The sequence below is a fragment of the Myotis daubentonii genome, chromosome 3, assembly GCF_963259705.1.
Source record: "Myotis daubentonii chromosome 3, mMyoDau2.1, whole genome shotgun sequence".
In the NCBI taxonomy this organism is placed as follows: Eukaryota; Metazoa; Chordata; class Mammalia; order Chiroptera; family Vespertilionidae; genus Myotis; species Myotis daubentonii.
Window position 1 is genome coordinate 66,836,547 of NC_081842.1, and position 20,651 is coordinate 66,857,197.

The 20,651-nt window shown below is 43.7% G+C and overlaps 1 protein-coding gene across 2 annotated transcripts in view; it reads right to left on the reverse strand.

The window, feature by feature from the left end:
• Nucleotides 1-20,651, reverse strand: part of GRAMD1C (GRAM domain containing 1C) — a 91,165-nt gene that overhangs the window by 43,528 nt on the left and 26,986 nt on the right. For both annotated transcript variants that reach the window (XM_059687807.1, XM_059687808.1), the window contains exons 4-6: nucleotides 19,002-19,105; nucleotides 18,352-18,447; nucleotides 15,277-15,357 (exon numbers count right to left, since the gene is read on the reverse strand). In XM_059687807.1, coding sequence (XP_059543790.1) covers nucleotides 15,277-15,357; nucleotides 18,352-18,447; nucleotides 19,002-19,105 — 281 coding nt within the window. The remainder of the gene's footprint in view (nucleotides 1-15,276; nucleotides 15,358-18,351; nucleotides 18,448-19,001; nucleotides 19,106-20,651) is intronic.

Consider the following 20,651-nt stretch of genomic DNA (forward strand, 5'->3'; position numbering starts at 1 on the left):
GTGCATGAATTTGTGCACTGGGACCCTAGTAGAGATATAAAATTATGTCGTTGTACACCTGAAATTTATGTAATATTACTGAGCAATGTTACCGCAATAGAATGAATTTATTAAATATACACTTTTAAAGCTACTACTACTTTGGAAACAACTTAAAAGGACAGATTCGTGTGTTAAAAAGTGGTAGGAAACTATTGCCAATGGTTCAAGCTAAAAAAGATGAGGGCTTTGGTGACCAGTATGACATGGCTGTCAAAGAAGGGGTAAGAAGCAAGGATACATCCAGGTTCCCGGCTTGGGTGACTAGATAGGAGACATATCCACCAACGAAGGGAAAATGGGTGGAGTTCTGCAAACCGAGAAAGTAAAAAAGAGGGAACAATACAAGAATACAAATACTTCTACACTGCCAGGTTATTATATGGAAAATGTGGCTAAAATAGCAATTTAACATTTATTTTTCCCAGGTAGGTTTGAATGTTGCACTTCTAGATTTCCAGGTAACCCCCAAAGAAGTCATCACTGGTACGGGCATAAGGAAGAGTAAAGGGATTTGACAAGGTTGAGGGATCTGAGAAGACAGCTGGATGACACTTCCAAAAGGTCCCCAAAGGTGACATTAATTTTGCCGACTGACCACTATTTGGAGAACGGCCTCAGCACTGCCAATGTCCTAGAATTGCACTCAGAGTAGCTTCCTTAAGCCAAACTCACAAACTGTATAAACTCACTCAGTGGTAAATACACTAACGCATAGTAGAGGAACAGTCCTTCCTAGTCATGAAAAATCTTTCACTCCACGTCATTCACCCAGGGCGCCTGAATATCTTGGAAGTCAGAGATTAGCAATCAGAGCTTTGCATGATAAGCAGGGAACCAGAGTAAAGGTAGACAGTTTTAAGGGACAATTGCTTTCACATTGGTGGCACCCAATGATTCATCTCTCCAGTGATCAAAGTCTGCCTCTGTGACTACTTTTCTGTCCTAACTCCTAAATTCTTGGCCTAAGTCTGGCCAAGCCTTCTCAGACATAGTTTTTCTTTATACTACTAAAATCAATCAACAATTTAAATTCTCTCTCTTTTCTTTTTTTTTTTTTGCCAACACACCTGAAGAATGCTAGTAATTCCCAAAATAGAAGCTGGAGTGGCATGTATCAGAATTTGAAGAAGGTGGGTCTGTATACATTAAAAAGGCTTCCCTCATCACCTCATCCCTAATTCTGACACATGTCCCCTCTGTCCTTAGGGAGTGACTCTGAAAACCACTCTCTCCCTTTAAGCCTTAGAATTAAAAATGAGTGCATATTTCTGCTCTGTGAGACTCTAAATTTAAATATTCACTCTCAAAATGTACTCTCAAATTTCCAGGTAGCCCCCATGTACTGGCAAGAGAGGCCACTATTATCTGAGAGAGAGAAAAAATAGTGCAAAAAGAACATTCTGATTTTCTACACATCCTTCCTATATTATTAGTATCAGTAAATCCTAAATCCAATAATAATACCACTAGGAACATGAATGGAGTCATACTAAGGATTGAGCTTTAACCCCCAAAAAAAAACTTTCACATTTTAAGCCTTGTTAAAACTAGTAACTTTATGTTGTATATACATCCTATTTTCTTGTAATTCAAGTATGTAGAAAATAAGATTTCTTTGGCAATTGAGGATAGTTTAGTGTTTCATGATAATCATTTGTTCTCATGGAACATATAGGTTTAAGAAATTGAGTTAAATGAACAATAAGCTTAGGGTATACCCTCAATGTTGTTTCTGCAACTAAATTCCTGTCTGTTTTCTCCCCATCTTTTGCCTTTTGCTTGAGCAGAGAATTGAAAATGTCTTAAGTGAAATGATTATCTGGAATCTAAGTCACTGAGATTTCACTAAACTGAGTCACTCAAAAACGATTTATTGAGCACTGGTTATGTGTAATATGACCCTATAACTTATTGTCAAAACTGGCACACGTCTGAGAATAAAAGGAGCCCTACTGACATTTACATTGACAAAGGCTTAAACCCAGACAGTCCCAAACTGCACTGGGCAAACCAAACTGTGTGCCAAACCAGCTATGCCGTGAACACTGAACTTGTCACTGGACATACACAGATCTGGTCCTTACCCTCAGGGTTATTTGTTGTGAAGCAAAAAGAAAAAAAAACTGGAACAAAGTATTATCATTGTAATCTTCTATATATATAAAGAGCCAGAGGCCATCACAACCAGACAGACAACCAAACAGGCTGGGTGGGGTGACCAGGCCAGCAGGGGGGCAGTGAGGGGCGACCAGGCCAGCAGGGGAGTTAGTGAGGGACGACCAAACGACTGAGCAGCAGGCTGGGTGGGGCGACCAGGCCAGCAGGGGGGCAGTGAGGGGCGACCAGGCCAGCAGAGGGAAGCAGTTTGGAATGACCAAGCCAGCAGGGGCGTCGTGAGGGGCAAACAAGCCGGCGGGGGGGTGGGGGGGGGCAGTTGGGGTCGACCAGGCCAGCGGGGCGGGGGGGGGGGGGCAGTTGGGGGTGACCAGGCTGGCAGAGGGGGGCAGTGAGGGGTGACCAGGCCAGCGGGGCGGGGCAGTTGGAGGTGACCAGGTCGGCAGGGGGGTGCAGTTAAGGGTGACCAGGCCAGCAGAGGGGTCAGTGAGGGGAGACCAGGCTGGCAGCGGGGCAGTTAGTGGCAACCAGACCAGCAGAGAGGGGCTATTGGGGGTGACCAGGCTGGGGGGGGCAGTAAGGGGTAACCATGCTGGCGGGGTGAGCAGTTAGGGGCAACCAGGCTAGCAGGCAGAGGTGGTTAGGGTTGATCAGGCTAGCAGGGGGGCCAGTAGGGGTGATCAGGCAGTCAGGCAGGTGAGCAGTTGGGAGCCAGCAGCCCCAGATTGTGAGAGGGATGTCCGACTGCCGGTTTAGGCCCGATCCTGAGGGTCCCAGATTGGAGAGGGTGCAGGCTGGGCTGAGGGGACCCCCCCAAGCACGAATTTCATGCACCAGGCCTCTAGTGAGTGTTATGAAGGAGAAGTCCAAGATGATAAAGGAAGGTGAAAGAATGGACCTGACTTTAGTTTTACTAATGAGTTTCCATTAGAAGTCAGGGTGGGGAAGAATCAGGCAGAAAGATTATGTTTGAAGACCTAGTACCCGGAGGGGACAGGGGGAGGGGGGGCAGAACACTGAAGAACAGGGAAGGTGCACTGAGATGAGGCTGGAGTGGCAGGCTGATCCCTATACAAAATTTTAGATTTTTATTCCAAGGGGAATGGTTATTAAGCAGAAAGCTAATATTAGCAGGTATACATTGTTAAAAATTATTTTTATTGATTTCAGGAAGGAAGGAAGAGGGAGAGAGAGATAGAAACATTCATGATATGAGAGAATCATTGATCGGCTGCCTCCTGCATACCCCACACTGGGGATCGAGCCCACAACCCGGGCATGTGCCCTTAACAAGAACTGAACCGTGACCTCCTGGTTCATAGGTTGACATTCAACCACTGAGGCACATTGGCCAGGCCAGTATACATAGAAAAATGTATGGTCAAAAACCTGTTTCTGTAAAAAAGCCCAGCCAATATGGATTAATGATTATCTCTCATCATTGATGTTTCTCTCTTTCTCTCTCTCTCTCTTTCTCTCTCTCTCTCTCTCTCTCTCTCTCTCTCTCTCTCTCTCTCTCTCTCTTTCTCCCTCCCTCCCTATCTGTTCCTCTCTGAAATCAATAATATATATATATTTTTTTAAACCCTATATAATAAAAGGCTAATATGCAAATAGACTGAACAGTGGAACAACTGAATCACCGGTTGCTATGACATGCACTGACCACCAGGGGGCGTGTGAGGAACATGGTGGGCATTGGCCATGGTGGGATGGTAGAGCAGATGAGTGGGGGTGCCAGACCAAGGCGGGACACTGGTCGCTATCATCAGGCTGAGCCTCTGGTGGTTACTGAAAATTTTTTGCTCCCGTGCACCGCAGTCCCACCTAGCACTCGCACCCACTGCCAGCATCAGCCTCACTCACACCCACTGCCGGTGCCTGGCGCCAGCCCTGATCACTTGGTGCCATTAGCAGGTGCGAGCAGCGGCTGCTAGCCCAATCACCCCTGAGGGCTTCTCCACCTCCCCCTGCTCCTGAGGTGTGATCAGGGCAGCAGCTGCCACTCGCACCCACTGATGGCACCAGCCCCATTCACACCCCCTGCTGGTGCCAGCCCCAATTGCTCTGTGCAGTCAGAGAGTGTGAGCAGGGGCTGCCAGCAGACAGGGGCCTGGGGACGTGGTAGGAGGGGACGGGCGGGGGCACGGAGGATGGGCCAAGACCCACCCCTGTGCCCACCACAGTGTCGTGGACCACAGTATCTTTCAAGGTGCACAAATTCATGCACTGGGCCCCTAGTAAAAAAATAAAAGTACTTATAGTAAATATTTTCAGCTCTGTGGGCTATTGAGTCTCTGTTGCAACTCCTCAGCTCTGCTGTTGTAGTGTGAAAGCAGCCACAGACAATACACAAATGAATGAGCGTGGCTGTGTTCTAATAAAATTTTATTATTGGACACTGAAATTTGAATTTTATATAGTTATGTTGAAGTACGGTAGCAATCATCTCAGATAGAAACTATAGTTTAACTTTAACCCTGCTGTTTGGCTTCTGTACTTATTTGCTTTGTTTAACAATAGAAGTTATTTTGATTTTCTGAATTATATAAATCATCCCATTTGATTAAATACCCTATTGATTATAATGTGAAATCCCATTGGTTGTGGTCATATTGGTCTTAGAAAGCACATTTTTCCTTTAGCTGGGAAGGACAGCACGATTATCCCAAGGTCAGAGGGCTCCAGTTAACCTGTCCCTGTTGACTCAGTGTTCCGGAGACCCAAAAACTGTAATTTAGGTAACATGCTTAAGTCTGACCAGGTTCCTCATTCCAGACCCAAGGGCTCTAGATAATGTGTTTCTGTCAATTCAGTGATCCAGAGACCCAACTGTAATTTAGATAACATGCTGCTTCTGCTTATGTAAACTGCTTTTTGCAAATCAGGTTCCTCATTCCAAACCTTGGGATGCAATCAATACCTTTGTGATCTTTGCCTATATAAGTCTGGTTTTGCAACCATCTTACTACTATGAGATTTGGAGAATGGCCCCTCATAGTCCCGAATTGCAATAAATGTGACTCTTTAATTCGACTTCTTGAGGCGTCCTTCTGTGATAGTATCCTTGTATCCTTCTTTTGATTTAAAAAACACATTAAAAATGTAAATTCAGCCCTAGATGGTTTGGCTCAGTGGATACAGTGTTGGCCTGCGTACTGAAGGGTCCTGGGTTCGGTTTTAATGTAAAATCATTCCTACTTTGCAAACCATACAAAGACAGGTGGCAAGACATTGGCTCTGGTACAGAACATAGAGGTGGGACATGGTTTACACTAAACAAAATAGATGAGGTGGGGTGGAGAAGGGTCTAGAGCAGTGGTTGGCAAAATGCGGTTCGCGAACCACATGCGGCTCTTTGGCCCCTTGAGTGTGGCTCTTCCACAAAATATCACGTGCAGGCACACACGTACAGTGCGATTGAAACTTCGTGGCCCATGCGCAGAAGTCGGTATTTTGTGGAAGAGCCACACTCAAGGAACCAAAGAACCACATGTGGCTCATGAGCCACAGTTTGCCGACCACTGGTCTAGAGACTTCTCTTAAACTATGGTTGCACAGTTCTTTACAAAAGAGAAAATATCAATTGTTTGTATCCAAGAATGGAGCAGCCACTATCCTCTGGCGTCACAAATCTGATACTCAGTGTCTAGTAAAAGGGTGATAAACTTAAAGGTTGTGAACTGAGCTTAAGTTCTATAAATTACTGCTTGAAAGATCACAGTGACAGTTTAAACACATCTACTCATGTTAAGCTAATTGATTCAGATATCTGAAATAAACTATCCTTCCTGAAGCAATGCATCAGCAGAACCTTATGAATAAAAAAAGGTATCTTTAAAAGCATTCTCTTTCAAATGCCCCATATTTGCCTCCAGCTTTTTCCCCTATTGTGGATGCATTTTATTGGAGAAATACACACAATAAAATATGTTAAAAAAAATTCCAACTAAGACAGTTTTAAAACTGAGATCTCACCTTCAGTTTTTATTAAGTTCTGTATATATTTAACATATTCATTTTTGTTCGTATGAGGCAGAAATGGTCACCATTCTGTTTATTATAACGAGAGTATAGTGTCCCATAAAAATAGTTGCGTGTTTAGTGTTAAAGATAACCAAAATATCCAAAGATTTGAAAGTACAAAATGGTGATACTCCTCAGGTACACATCAAGAACACAGCTGCGGTGTCAGGATCTTTCCAAAGAGGGTTATATTTGCCTCCGAGCCAGTCGATGCAAGATTGCTCAGCTATGGTGCCCTCAGAATTAGCCTGGAATTCCCTTTCTCCCACTTCAAGAACTTACTGCTCTTATATATATATACTAGAGGCCCGGTGCACAAAAATTTGTGCACTCGGGGGGGGGGGGGAGGGGAGGTCCCTCAGCCCGGCCTGTGCCCTCTTGCAGTCTGGAACCCCTCGGGAAATAACGACCCGCTGGCTTAGGCCTGCTCCCAGGTGGCAGATGGCAGGCCCAATCCCTAGGTGCAGCCCCTGGTCGGGCTCAGAGCAGGGCTGATTGGGGAGTTGGGGCGCCGCCCCCTGTGCTGCACAGAGCAGGGCAGATTGGGAGGTTGCGATGCCACCCTCAGTCACGCTCAGGGTAGGGCCGATTGGGGGGTTGGGGCACTGCCCCCTGTCACACTCAAGGCAGGGTCGATGGGGAGGTTGCAGCGCCACCCCCTGTCACGCACAGAGCAGGGCCAATCAGGGGGTTGGGGCGCTGCCCCCTGTCACTCACAGAGCAGGGCCCATCTGGGGGGTTGGGGTTCCATACCCTGTCATGCACAGAGCAGGGTCAATCAGGGGGTTGGGGAGCTCCCCCCTGTCACACACAGAGCAGAGCCCATCAGGGGGGTTGGGGCTCCGTACCCTGTCATGCACAGAGCAGGGCCAATCAGGGGGTTGGGGCACTGCCCCCTGTCACACACAGAGCAGAGCCCATCAGGGGGGTTGGGGCTCCGTACCCTGTCACGCACAGAGCAGGGCCCATCAGGGGGGTTGGGACTCCGTACCCTGTCATGCACAGAGCAGGGCCAATCAGGGGGTTGGGGCACTGCCCCCTGTCACACACAGAGCAGAGCCCATCAGGGGGGTTGGGGCTCCGTACCCTGTCACGCACAGAACAGGGCCCATCAGGGGGTTGGGGAGCTCCCCCCTGTCACACACAGAGCAGGGCGGATCAGGGGGTTGGGGCGCCGCCCTCTATCACCCACAGAGCAGGGCTGATCAGGGGGTTGGGGCGCCGCCACTGTCACACTCAGGGCAGGGCCGATGGGGAGGTTATGGCTCTACCCCATCACACACAGAGCAAGGCCCATTGGGGGGGGGGGGGGGGTTGGGGTGCCGCACCCTGTCACACACAGAGCAGGGCCGATCAGGGGGTTGAGGTGCCGCACCCTGTCACACACAGAGCCACAGGGCGATCAGGGGGTTTGGGCGCTGCCCCCTGTCACGCTGATCCCGGTGCCGGGAGGCCTCGCAGCTCTGTTGATCCCGGTGCTGGGAAGCATATTACCCTTTTACTATATACGATAGAGGCCTGGTGCACAGGTGGGGGCCGGCTGGTTTGCCCTGAAGGGTGTTCTGGATCAGGGTGGGGGTCCCCACTGGGGTGCCTGGCCAGCCTGGGTGAGGGGATGATGGTTGTTTGCAGCTGGTCACACACCCTTCAGGGTGGGGGTCCCCACTGGGGTGCCTGGCCAGTCTGGGTGAGGGGCTGAGGGCTGTTTTCAGGCTGGCGGGTGACTGAAGCTCCCAACTGCTCCTTTTTTTCTTTTTCTTTTTTTATTCTGGGCCAGCTTTAGCTCTGGCTCCAGCTCTGAGGCCTCTGCTGCTGAAAGCAGGTATCTGCTTTGTTTGGGTTCTATAATCGAAACACTGTATCAACTCCAGCTCTGAGATCCTGGCGGGCTGAAAGCAGGTTTCTGGGGTTTTGTTTAGCTTCTATATTTGTAACAACGTTTCAAACTGCAAGCTCATAGGCCGGCAAGGCAGGCGGGGAATGTTGGTTTCCTCCGTCACTGAAGCAAGCAAGCCTCATGTTAGCTTCAAGCTGCCTGGCTGCTGGCCATCATCTTGGCTGGCAGTTAATTTGCATATCTTGCTGATTAGCCAATGGGAAGGATAGTGGACGTATGCTAATTACCATGTTTCTCTTTTATTAGATAGGACTAGAGGCCAGATGCATGAAATTCTTGCAAGAATAGGCTTTCCTTCCCCCCCCCCCACCCCCACTTCCAGCACTGGCTTCTCTCTGGCACCCCAAACCTGGTCGGCTGGAAGGACGTCCAACTAATTATCATATTAGGCTTTTATTATTATAGATTTTGGGAGGACACAGAACCTGCAGGACAAATGTAGGCTGCAGTGCTGGGTTCCTGATTAGAATAAGGAATGCCCCCGGGTGCTCCCAAGCTCTCTGAAAGCGTGGCGTTTGGGGATGGGGTAAGCCAGGGCCAGGGCAGCACTGGTTTCCAGCCTGCCAGTAAGAGCGGACACAGTAATTGTGACAATGCATCTGAGCGTGGCGGGGCTGCGTGGTGGGTAGAAGGCTTCCCGCAACACTCCATGCAGCGGCCACAGACTCTCGCAGGTGTCTGCCCCGCCCCCGCAAGCCCCCAGCGCCCAGCAACCCAGCATCACCCAAAAGCGGGTGGGGGGGGGGCTGCGCTTGGGCCTCCGGGGAAATGGGCGGTGGGGCGTTTGGATTTGGGGGTTCCCTGCCAGCCTCGTCTATTCCCTCCGGGAGGGAAGACAGGCATGGTTCGGCCAGGTCCCCCAGCTCCACCCGCTTCTCTCCACTCTCCCCTCCATCTCTGCACTTCCAGGCCCACTCTGCGCTCCCCGCTCTCCCGGAAAGTGGAAGCAAGTATCTGAGTAGGGAAGACCTGGTCCCCAGACGCCGCCAGACATTATAAAGTCTTTCAGCCGAAGAGCCCGAAAGCCAAATCTGTCCACTGGCGGAGGGGCTGGGCTGGGAGTGGGGAAGCGGGGAGGGAAAGTGCAGGCCTCTCAGGTTAAACTCCCGCTGCAAAGAGGGAGCCTTTCACATCCGCTGGAAATCTCTACTCTCTCCCTCCTCCTTCTCCCTCCCCCAGCCATTTTTTAATGTAACAGTTCTATTGAGCTGTAATTCACATACCATAAAATTCATAAGCTTTTAGCATATCCAGAGTTTAGCATATACAGCTATCACCACTAATTTTAGAGCATTTTCATCAACCCAAAGATACCCAAATCCATTAGCAGTCACTCCTCATTCCTCCTTCCCCCTGGCAACAAATTTTTTTTTTCAATTTCTATGAATTTACCTATTCTGGACATTTCATAAAACTAAATCAAAGAAAATATCATGTTTTCTTTGGGGCTGGCTTTGTTCACATAACATAATGTTTCAAGGTTCACCTCTATTATAATATGTATCAGCACTTCACTCCTTTTTATAACTGAATGGTATTTCATTGGATGAATATACATTGTGCTTATTCATTCATCAGTTGAAGGACATTTTGGATGTTTCCACTTTTTGGCTATTATGAATAGCAACATTTGAGTGCAAGTTTCTGACAAACGTATGTTTTCAATTCTCTTGCACATACTAGTAAACCTAGAGGTGGAACTGTGGAGTCATATAGTAACTCATGTGTTTAACATTGTGAAAAATTGCCAAACTGTTTATCATGGTTTTCAGAATTTTACAATCCCACCAGCAACGAGGGCTCCAGTTTCTCCACATCCTCAACAACAGTTCTTAGCATCTGTCTTCTTATTTTAGCCATCCCAGTGATCGGGAAGTGGTATCTCACTGTGGTTTTGATTTGTTTCCCTAATGCCTAATGACACTGAGCATCTTTGCATGAGCTTACTGACCATTTCTTCTTTGCAGAAATCGCTATTCAAATCCTTGCCCATTTTTTAATGGGTTATTTGTCTTTTTCTTGTTGAGTTGTAAGAATTCTTTATATATTCTGAATACAAATACCTTATCAAATATATTTTCTCCCAATCCATGAGTTGTCTTTTCATTTTCTTGATGGACTCCTTCATATATAAAAGTTTTCATTATTTTGATAAAGTCCAATTTATTTTTTCTTTTGTCACTTGAGATTTTGGTGTCATATCTCAGAAACTACTGCCTAATTCAAACCTTATGAGGATTTACACCTACAGTTTCTTCTGAGTTTCTTCAAGATCGTACATTTAGGTCTATGATCCAATTTGAGTGATATTTTGTATATGATGTGAAGTAGGGGTCAAAATTCATTCTTTTGAATGTGGATATTTAATTGTTCCAGCACCAATTGGTGAAAAGATTATTCTTTTCCCTTTGAATTGTTTTGGCATCTTTGTCGATAAGTGTAAGATTGTATTTCTGGACTTTCAACTCTATTCTATTAATCTATGTCTAGACTTACACCAGTAAATCTATGCCCTGACTACTGCATTTTGTAGTAAACATTGGAATCAAGAAATGCAAGTCCTCCAATGTAATGGACTGAATTGTGTGTCCCCACCCCCACCCCCAAATTCATATGTTGAAGCCCTAACTCCCAAGGTGATGGTATTTGGAGATGGGGCCTTTGGGAGATGATCAGGTTTAGATGAGGCGAAGAGAGTAGGGCTTCATGACGGGATTAGCGCTGTATTTAAAAAGAGACCACAGAGTTTGTTCTCTCCCTCTCTCTCTTTCCCCATGTCAAGCGACAGGGAGAAGGGAGCCATGTGTAAGTCAGAAAGCGTTCTCACCAGAACCCAACCATACAAGCATCCTGGCCTCAGACTTCCAGACTCCAGAATGATCCTATACTCATAAAAGACAAACATGCAAACTGATCATACTTTCGCTACCCCTTAAGCCATGCCCACCAGCCAATCAGAGCGACTATATGCAAATTAACCCAACCAAGATGGCAGCCGGCAGCCATGGAGCTGGGGCAAGCAGGAGGCTTGCTTGCTCCAGTGATGGAAGAAGCCAAGGTTCCCCGCCTGCCACGGCCCGGCTCTGAGCTCTACTGAAAGCAACAAAGTTTCAATTATAGAAGGTAAACAAACCCCAGATGCCTGCTTTCAGCCAGCCTTGGCCACCAAGCTAGAGTGAGCAGGAGTGGGTTGCCCCTGGCGATGGAGGAAGCCAAGCTTTCCTCAGGCCTCCGCTAAAGGCAACCAAGTTTCAATTATAGAAGGTAAATAAATCCCAGAATAAAAAAAGAAAAAGAAAAAAAGGAGAGGCTGGGAGCTTCCGTCACCAGGGTGCTTGGCCAGCCTGAAAACAGCCCTCAGCCCCTCACCCAGACTGGCCAGGCACCCCAGTAGGGACCCCCCACCCTAAAGGCGGTGTGGCCAGCCTGCAAACAGCCATCAGCCCCTCACCCAGGCTGGCCAAACCTCCATCGAGTGAGGGTCCCCACTGGGGTGGACATCCTCTGAGGGGTCCCACACTGCAAGAGGGCATAGGCCGGGCTGAGGGACCCCCCGAGAGCACAAGTTTTTGTGCACCAGGCCTCTAGTGAGAATATAAATTTCTGATGTTTAAGCCATCCAGCCCATGGCATTTTGTTATGGCAGCCTGAGCTGACTAAGGCAGAGGTCATAAGGGTGAGGCCCAAGTGTCATAGGACTGGCGTTGATATAAAAAGAGGAAGAGACACTGAGTGTGTGGGTGAACAGAGAAAAAGCCATGTGAGGACACAGTGTGAAGGCTGCAAGCTAATGAGAGAGGTCACACCAGAAATTCACCCTGCTGGCACCATAGTCTTGGACTTCCAGCCTCCAGAACTATGAAAAGATACTGTTGTTTAAAGCACTCAGTCAAGTCTGTGGTATTTTGTTGTGGCAGCCCTAACAGACTAATTCATCTAACTTATTCTTCTTTTGCACAATGGTTTTTGGCTTTTTTGGATACCTTGCATTTCCATATGAATTTTAGGCTCCACTTGTCAATTTCTACAAAAATGCCAGTTGGGATTTTGATAGGGATTGCACTGAATCTGCACATCAATTGGGGGCTCGGGAGTATTGCTATCTTAATAATATTAAGTCTCTCATCCAAAAGAATCTTTTCATTTACTTGTCTTCTTTAATTTCTTCCAACAGTGTTTATTAGCTTTCAGTAACCATGTCTTATAGTTCTTTTCTTAAAGTTATTCCCAAGTATTTTATTCTTTTTGATGTTATTGTAAATAAACTGGGGTGGGGTTTTTGTTTTTTGGTTTTTGTTTTTCTTTTTGGATTGTTCATTGTGAGCATACAGAAATATAATTGATTTTTGTGTTTTGATAATGTATCCTGAAACCTTGCTGAACTTATTAGTTCTAATAGGTATATATTGGCTTCCTTAGAAATATATATATATATGTCATCTGACAAATGGAGATAGTTTTATTTCTTCATTTTTTTAATCTGGATGTGTTTTACCTTTATTTTTCTTCCCTAATTTCCCTGGCTAGAACCTTCAATACAATGTTGGCTAGAAAGGACATCCTTGTCTTATTCCTGACCTTAGGAAGAAAGCACTGGCCTTTCACCATTAAATATATCAGCTGTTAGCTATTTCAGGTCAAAGAAATTCCCTGCTAATCCTAGTTTGTTTTGTTTTTCATCAGGAAAGAATGTTGTCAAATACTTATTCTGTATTGATTGAGATGATTTTTGTTTTGTTTTTTAAAATATTTTCATTGATGTCAGAAAGGAAAGGTGAGAGAGAGATGGGAACATCAATGAGAGAGAATCATTGATTGGCTGCCTCCTGCAGGCCCCACCCTGGGGATTGAGCCCACAACTCAAGCATGTGCCCTGACTGGGAATCGAACCATGAGCTCCTGGTTCCTAGGCCGATGCTCAACCATTGAGCCACGCCAGCCAGGCATGTCCTCTATTCTACTAATATAGTGTATTACATTGATTGATTTTCATATGTTGAATAAACCTTGTACAAATCTCATTTAGTTCTAGAATATAATCTTTACTGATGTTGCTGGATTTTGTTTGCTAACATTTTGTTGAGGATTTTTGTTTCTATATTCATAGACATAATGAACATAAACACCGTAGTTTTCTTGTGATATTATTGGTATGATTTTGATATTCAAGGTAATACTGGACTCAGAGTGGGTTGATAAGTGTTCCCTCCTCTTATATTTTTGGAATACTTTGTGAAGGATTGGTGTCTATTCTACTGTAAACATTTTGCAGAATTCACCAATGAAGCTATCTGGGTCTGGGTTTTTTCTTTGTGGGTAGATTTTTTATTATTAATTCAGTCTCTTTCCTGCTATCAGTCTATTCAGATTTTCTATTTCTACTTGAGTCAGTTTCAACAGTTTGTGACTTTCTAGGTTTTTGTCCACTTAATTTGACTAATTTGTTGGTCAATTTAGCTAAAGTTTTGTCCATTTTGTTGATCTTTTCAAATAAAGAACTTTGGGTTCTGTTGATTCTATTTTTCTATTCTCTATTTCATTCATTTTTCTATTCTCTAATTCATTCATTTCTGTTCCAATCTTTGTCATTTCTTTGCTTCTGTTTTGAGAGAGAGAGAGAGAGAGAGAGAGAGAGAGAGAGAGAGAGAGAGAGAGAGAAACATAATTTGCTGCCTCCCACACACACCAAGAATGGAACCCGTCACCTTTTGGCCTACCTGACAAAGCTCCAAGTAGTTGAACCATACCAGCCAGGGCTCCTTTTTCTTTCTTAAGGTAGAAAGTTAGGCTATTAATTTGAGATCATTCTTCTTTTTTAATATAGGGGGAGTTTAAATATTTAAATTGATTTTAGAGAGAGAGGAAGGGGAGAAAGAGAGACATTGATTCATTGCTCCACCTATCCATGAATTCATTGGTTGCTTCCTTTATGTGCCCTGACCAGGGATCAAGCCCAAAACCTTGGCATACTGGGAAAATGCTCTAACCAAACGAGCTACCCAGCCAGGGCTTAATATGTGTTTACAGTTATAAATCCCCATCTAAGCACTGCTTTAGCTGTATCTCATAAATTTTGGTATGTGTGTTTTTGTTTTCATTTAACTCAAAGTATTTTCTAATTTTCCCTTTCTTTCACCCATTGGTTATTTAGGAGTGTTCTGTTTAATATCTACTTTTTGTGAATTCCCCAAATTTCCTTCTGTTACTGATTTCTAATTTCATTCCTTGGTGGTCAGAGAGCATATTTTATATTATTTTAATACGTCTGAATATATTAAAGCTTGCTTTATGATCTAGCATATGGTCTGTTCTGGAGAATGTTCCATGTATACTTGAGAAGGATGTGTATTCTGAGTGGAGTGTCCCAAAGATATCTTTTTATTAGTTCTAGTTAGCTTACAATTTTCTTCGAGTCTTCTTTTCCTTTTTGATTTTCTGTCTGGTTGTGTTATCCATCACTCAAAGGGAGGTATTGAAAGCTCCAACAATTATTGCTGAATTATCTATTTCTCCATTTGATTCTGACAGTGTTTGTTTCATGTATTTTAGAGCTCTGTTACTAGGTGCATATAAGTCTATAATTATTATCAATTCCAGACATATTTATCCTTTTATTTTTATAAAACATTCTTCCTTGTCTCTATTAATTTTTGTCTGATATTACTATAGTAATAACTCTCTTTTGGTTATTGTCTATATGGTATATATTTTTCCATGCTTTTATGTTTCATCAGTTTATGCCTTTAAATCTAATGTGTCTCTTATATACAGCATATAGGTGCATCATATTTTTTTATTCATTCTGCCTGTCTCTATCTTATATTGAAGTTTTTAATCCATTTAACAATTTAATGTACTATCTGCAATTTTGCTATTTTTTTCTATGTCATGTCTTTTTTGCCCTTCTATTCCTCCATTACTGCCTTCTTATGTGTTACAGATAGTGCTAGTGTACCACTTAAAGTCATTTAAAGTTTCTTTTATTTACTTCTAAAGTTATTTTCTTGGTGGTTACCCTGGGGATTACAATTAATATCTTAACTCATAACTACTAGTTTCTTCTTGGAATTTAAATAGTCTAGTCAACATTAAGTCCAGAAAAATGAAAAGGAACTTTTCAACTCACAAACACTGTTTAGGTAAACGCTGGGAGGCTGCTGTGATAATAAGTACCTGCCTTTGGTATGAACACTTACCTTGTCTAATAGTGCATTCTGCCACAATCTAAAGATACTGAGGTAACTTCTATCCCTGGCGCCAAAAGATGTAAAGAAAAACTGAAAATAAAAAGAGTAGGATAATTTTAGTGACATTTTAAAAAGGGGGAAAGTATCTGACATGAAGCTCTGCTGGCATTTGCTATGGTCAAAGCAAACTAGTAAGTCACCACCGCCTACTTTATACACTCTTTTTAACTTTTTGTTACAATAGATGAAAAACAGGTAATTTTTGCATGGACAAGGTGTCTTTCACATTGTATCTTACAGCAAATACAATTTCATCAATATTTACTAGGGAAAGGAGCTTGAAATAGGTTGCTATTTATGTTCATCGTAGTTTAACTATGAAAATCAATCTAAATAAATTTATGGAAAAAATTAAAATTTTATTTATTCTAAACTTTGCAAAGAGATGTGATTTGGTAGCCCTTTGAGACAAGTATAAACAAAGAATATGAAAAAATACAGTGGATTTCAGAGATAAATTAATTTTTAAGGATCGTAATTTTAAATTATATCATCTTTCACCTGGCTGGCATGGCTCAGTAGTTTAATATTGACCTATGAACCAGGAGGTCACGGTTCAATTCCTGGTCAGGGCACATGCCCGGGTTGTGCCCTCATCCCCAGTGTGGGGTGTGCAAGAGGCAGCCAATCAATGATTCTCTCTCATCATTGATGTTTCTCTCTCTCTCACTCTCCCTTCCTCCCTGAAATCAATAAAAGTACATTTTTTTAAATTATATCATCTTTCATAGTCTCAAATATCTAGAAATATCTAATCTCTGCTAATTATACATATAAAACACCCATATTAACAATAAACTTTGCTTTGAATTTTGTAAGAGAGAAATAGCATGTTTCAACCTGTAAGTCTGTTTGCATGTAACCCCATTTCTTCCTATGCATTTAAGTGGATTTTTGTAGTCACATTTTAATATAGGCTCTTATGAAAAAATCTGACAAGTGGCAGCACTAACTATAGTTTCTGTGTATCATCTCTTCCCTTCCCCTAGTTTGTGACTTTTTATGATTAAACTAGGGGCCCGGTGCACGAAATTCGTGCACTGGGTGTGTGTGTGGGGGGGGGCTGTCCCTCAGCCCAGCCTGCCCCCTCTCACATACTGGGAGCCCTCAGGCGTTGACCCCCATCACCCTCCAATCGCAGGATCAGCCCCTTGCCCAAGCCTGACGCCTCTAACAGAGGCGTCAGGCCTGGGCAGGGGACCCTCATTTCCCCCCATCACTGGTTCTGCCCCCAGCCCAGGCCTGATGCCTCTGGCCCAGGCATCAGGCCTGGGCAGGGGACCCCCAGACCCCTCCGATTGCTGGCTCTGCCCCTTGCCCAGGCCTGATGCCTCGGCCAGAGGCGTAGACCCCCATCACCCTCCAATCGCCTGATCGGCCCCTTGCCCAGGCCTGAGGCCTCCGCCAGCGGTGTCAGGCTTGGACAGGGGACCCCCATCTCCCCCTGATCACTGGCTCTGGCCCCCGCCCAGGCCTGAGGCCTCTGGCCCAGGAATCATGCCTGGGCAGGGGACCCCCATCTCCCTCTGATCACTTGCTCCACCCCCCGCCCAAGCCTGACGCCTCTGACCCAGGCTTCAGGCCTGGGCAAGGGGACCATCATATCCCCCCAATCCCCGGCTCCGCCCCCCACCCAGGCCTGATGTCTCGGCCAGAGGAGTTGACCCTTATCACCCTCCGAACACCAATCACCGGATCGGCCCCTTGACCAGGCCTGAGGCCTCCGGCAGAGGTGTCAGGCCTGGGCAGGGGACCCCCAGCTCCCCGTGGTTGCAGGCTCCGCCCCTGCCCAGGCCTAATGCCTCTGGCCTAGGCGTCTGGCCCGGGCAGCGGGGACCTGCAGCTGCAGCGGCCCCGCGATCATGGCCTCCGCTTTAGGCCCAGGCAAGGGACCCCTAGCTCCCGGGACTGCCAGCTTCGACCGTGTCCAGCTCCCATCGCTGGCTCCACCCCTACTTCCTGCTATCACTGGCCAGGGCAGCAAAGGCACCTGATTCTCCGAAGGCCCTGTTGCCCTTCCCCCCAGCTCTTAGCTCCCCCCTGGGTTTCCAATCACTGTCAGTGGCAGGGGGCTTCTTCCTGCTTTCCCTTTCACCTCCCTGCATTGTGCCTACATATGCAAATTAACCGCCATCTTGTTGGCAGTTAACTGCCAATCTTAGTTGGCAGTTAATTTGCATATAGCCCTGATTAGCCAATGAAAAGGGTATCGTCGTACGCCAATTACCATTTTTCTCTTTTATTAGATAGGATGTTTATTTCCAGGAATGAGAAAGCTCAGTCCTATGTTTGATTTGCTAAATAAAATATCAAACTAATAATATTTCAGGTGTTACATTTTTCATACAAAGATGTTAAAGTATAATTTTCTAATTAATAAATTGAAACCTTGCTATATAATAGTCTCCAAAAAGCAAACTTTTTATAACAAGAACACAGCTAGGAACTTTTCCAAATAGGATTATATACATAACATGTGACCTAATGTCACACACAGAGCCCTAATCAATTTTCCAGATGGGTATAGAAAGATTCTTCATATATCTCCATTAAGAAATGGCAGATATTACAGGTGGATAATATAAATGATGGCGGTTAAAGATAATTCCCATCCTAAAATATTATTTAAATGATTGTGTTTAATTGTATGCTACCCAAACCTCTGTTCACCAGAATCATTTGTTTGTATTACTTGCTATTATGCATTAAAAAAAAAATTATAGAATTATTACTGTATTAGAAATAATAAGGATGGTTTGCTAATGCTTAATCTATCTATTTCTTATAATGAAGAAATGATAAATATGGAATAAAGTTCTCTTTAACTATAAAGTACAAAAATGTTAGCAGTCATTTAACCATCAATAAGTATTTAAGTATACAGAAATCTAGCATGAAATTCAATGTATTTGATTAGATATCCATAATTCTAAGAAGAATTGCTTATATTCCTAACACTGATGATTAGTATAGGCAGATTTTCTCCACATTATGTAATAAGGCAAAGGCAGAAAAGTTCTTCACCTTTTCACTGTTGGTAGCGATCTGGATAGCATTTGGGATGAGTCGAGCAGTTTTCTCCTTGGTCATGAAGGTTATGTTTTTTAAAGCAATAGAAATCTAAATACACAAAAGGAAAAAAATTTCAAAATGAATTTTTTTTTCATAATACATATAACACAAAACACCAAGTATTACATCAATTTAACCCAAACTAGAAAAACCTAAAGGAGTTCATATTAAGTACATGTTTGTTTTTTCTCAGAAAAACAGAGTCAGCAGTCAGACACTCTTCCTTTCAGTAATTTCCCGCTTCAACTCCTATCTCTAACATTAGGATGAAGTGTGAAAAGACATGTGGGTGTTCATGTTCTACACACACACACACAATTCAGACTGTGATAAGACATGATTTTGGCAGTCAAAAGGAAGTATAATCAAGTTTTTTTCAATCTGAAATCTTGTATGACATATGTACACATGGAGCTCAAAGTATTAAGAAAAATATACTGCACACTTCTACAGCACATATTGTGTTTACATATATACAAGTATAGATATACAAATATATAAAAATTTACTTTAGGATTTAAAGTACATTACTTTTAGGAGTTCTGTATACATTTCTATCTGCAATTATTTGTATCAACATATCAAATCAAAACATGTCTTACTGTAGTTTCCCATTTGAAGATGTTGCTATGGAAACATAGCCAGTTTTCTGAAAGGTATAGTCGTCCCTGAAGCAAAATGTCTTTCTGAAGAGCACAAGCATAATCTACACAAATAAGGAACAGCTTAGTCACAAAAACATGGCAACTTAACAAATCCTATACTACTTTAGTACACAGAAAATCATCACTGTTCATTCATTAGTTCATGCGTTCATTCATTCATTTATTCATTTACTCATTCGTATTCTTTGTGCACCAGACACTAGGGTTACCAGAAAAGGACCCTGGCCTCATGGAACACAGTCTAGAGGGGAAGGCATACAATAAACAAATAAATGTATAAGTATAATGACCAAAGTTTAGAGAAAGCTCTGAGAGAATATAACAAGGCATCCATAGGTATGGGGGTGGGGCAGTTAGGAAGTTAATCAGGAAAAGTTTTCCAGAAAAAGTAATCTTTAAACTGAGACCTAAAGATCAATAAAGGGTCAGCAAGACCATGAGGGAACAAACAGTATTTACAAAGGCCCCATGGTAGAAAGAAGCACAGCACATTTAAGCTACTATATACAAAGACAGATCTCGGTCCTGGAGAAGCTAGGCAAGGGAGCGTGTCTCAGGCCCTGGTGAGCTGTGGCCCTGATGAGAAGCCCCTGATAAGTTTTAAGTGGAAGGGGCATGATCAGTTGTATCTTTATTCACACTGGGAGAATGGATTCAGATAAATCAGTTGGAAATCCAAGGGAAAACTGACGGTGGCCCAGACCAAAAGATGACAGTATTAAGAGAAAGAAGTAGGTAGATTCAAAAATATTAAGAGGTAGTACTGATGGAAAATTGGTGATTAATCAGATGTTGGACAAAGGGGAGGGAGGGATAACGCCAACAAGTGTGTGAGTGTGTGTGTGTGTGTGTGTGTGTTAGTTTGTTTTTTAAAGTTGATCCTCTCCACACCAGCATTAAAATCCAGCAAAATCAGGAGTATTGGTAAATGCCACTGCCTATAACAAGTTAATGCCATGCTTCTAAGATTAAGATCTGACTCTTTGGCTAATGTAAATACTAGTAGTATTGCTAAATTACCAATTATACAAGATATAAAAGGCTGCTATGAGGAGATTTAGTTAAACTGATAAATTTTAAAACTATATATACAGTGATTAGGAATTTTAGGAAAACTTGTGGAGGTTATAAACCTCAAAATATTTAAGTTTAGTCATTAAAATTCTAAGCAAATACTGAAAATTGAGCAAAGTAATGCACTCTTTCAAAATGCTTCCTTCAGCAAAACAAAACTGAGATGCCACCAAACAAAAAATCCTAGCAAATAATTAAGCAGATTAAGTTACTCATTTACTAGTATGCATTTCTAAAACAGATTGGGCTAAAGATCACCTTGAGATGTTCTGAAGTTTTTAGCGAAACCACTGACACATGCTTCTCAAATTTCACATCAGAAATATCTGGCAGATTTATTAAAACACAGCTTGCTGGGCCCTGCCCCCAGAGCTTCTGATTAAATGTCTGGGCTGGGATGAAGAGTTTGCATGTGAAACAAGTTCCCAGGTGATGCCAACATGGCTGCTCTGTGGACCACATTAACTATGTACAAAGCCACAGTGAGCAACTGGATTATTTTAATTGGAGATT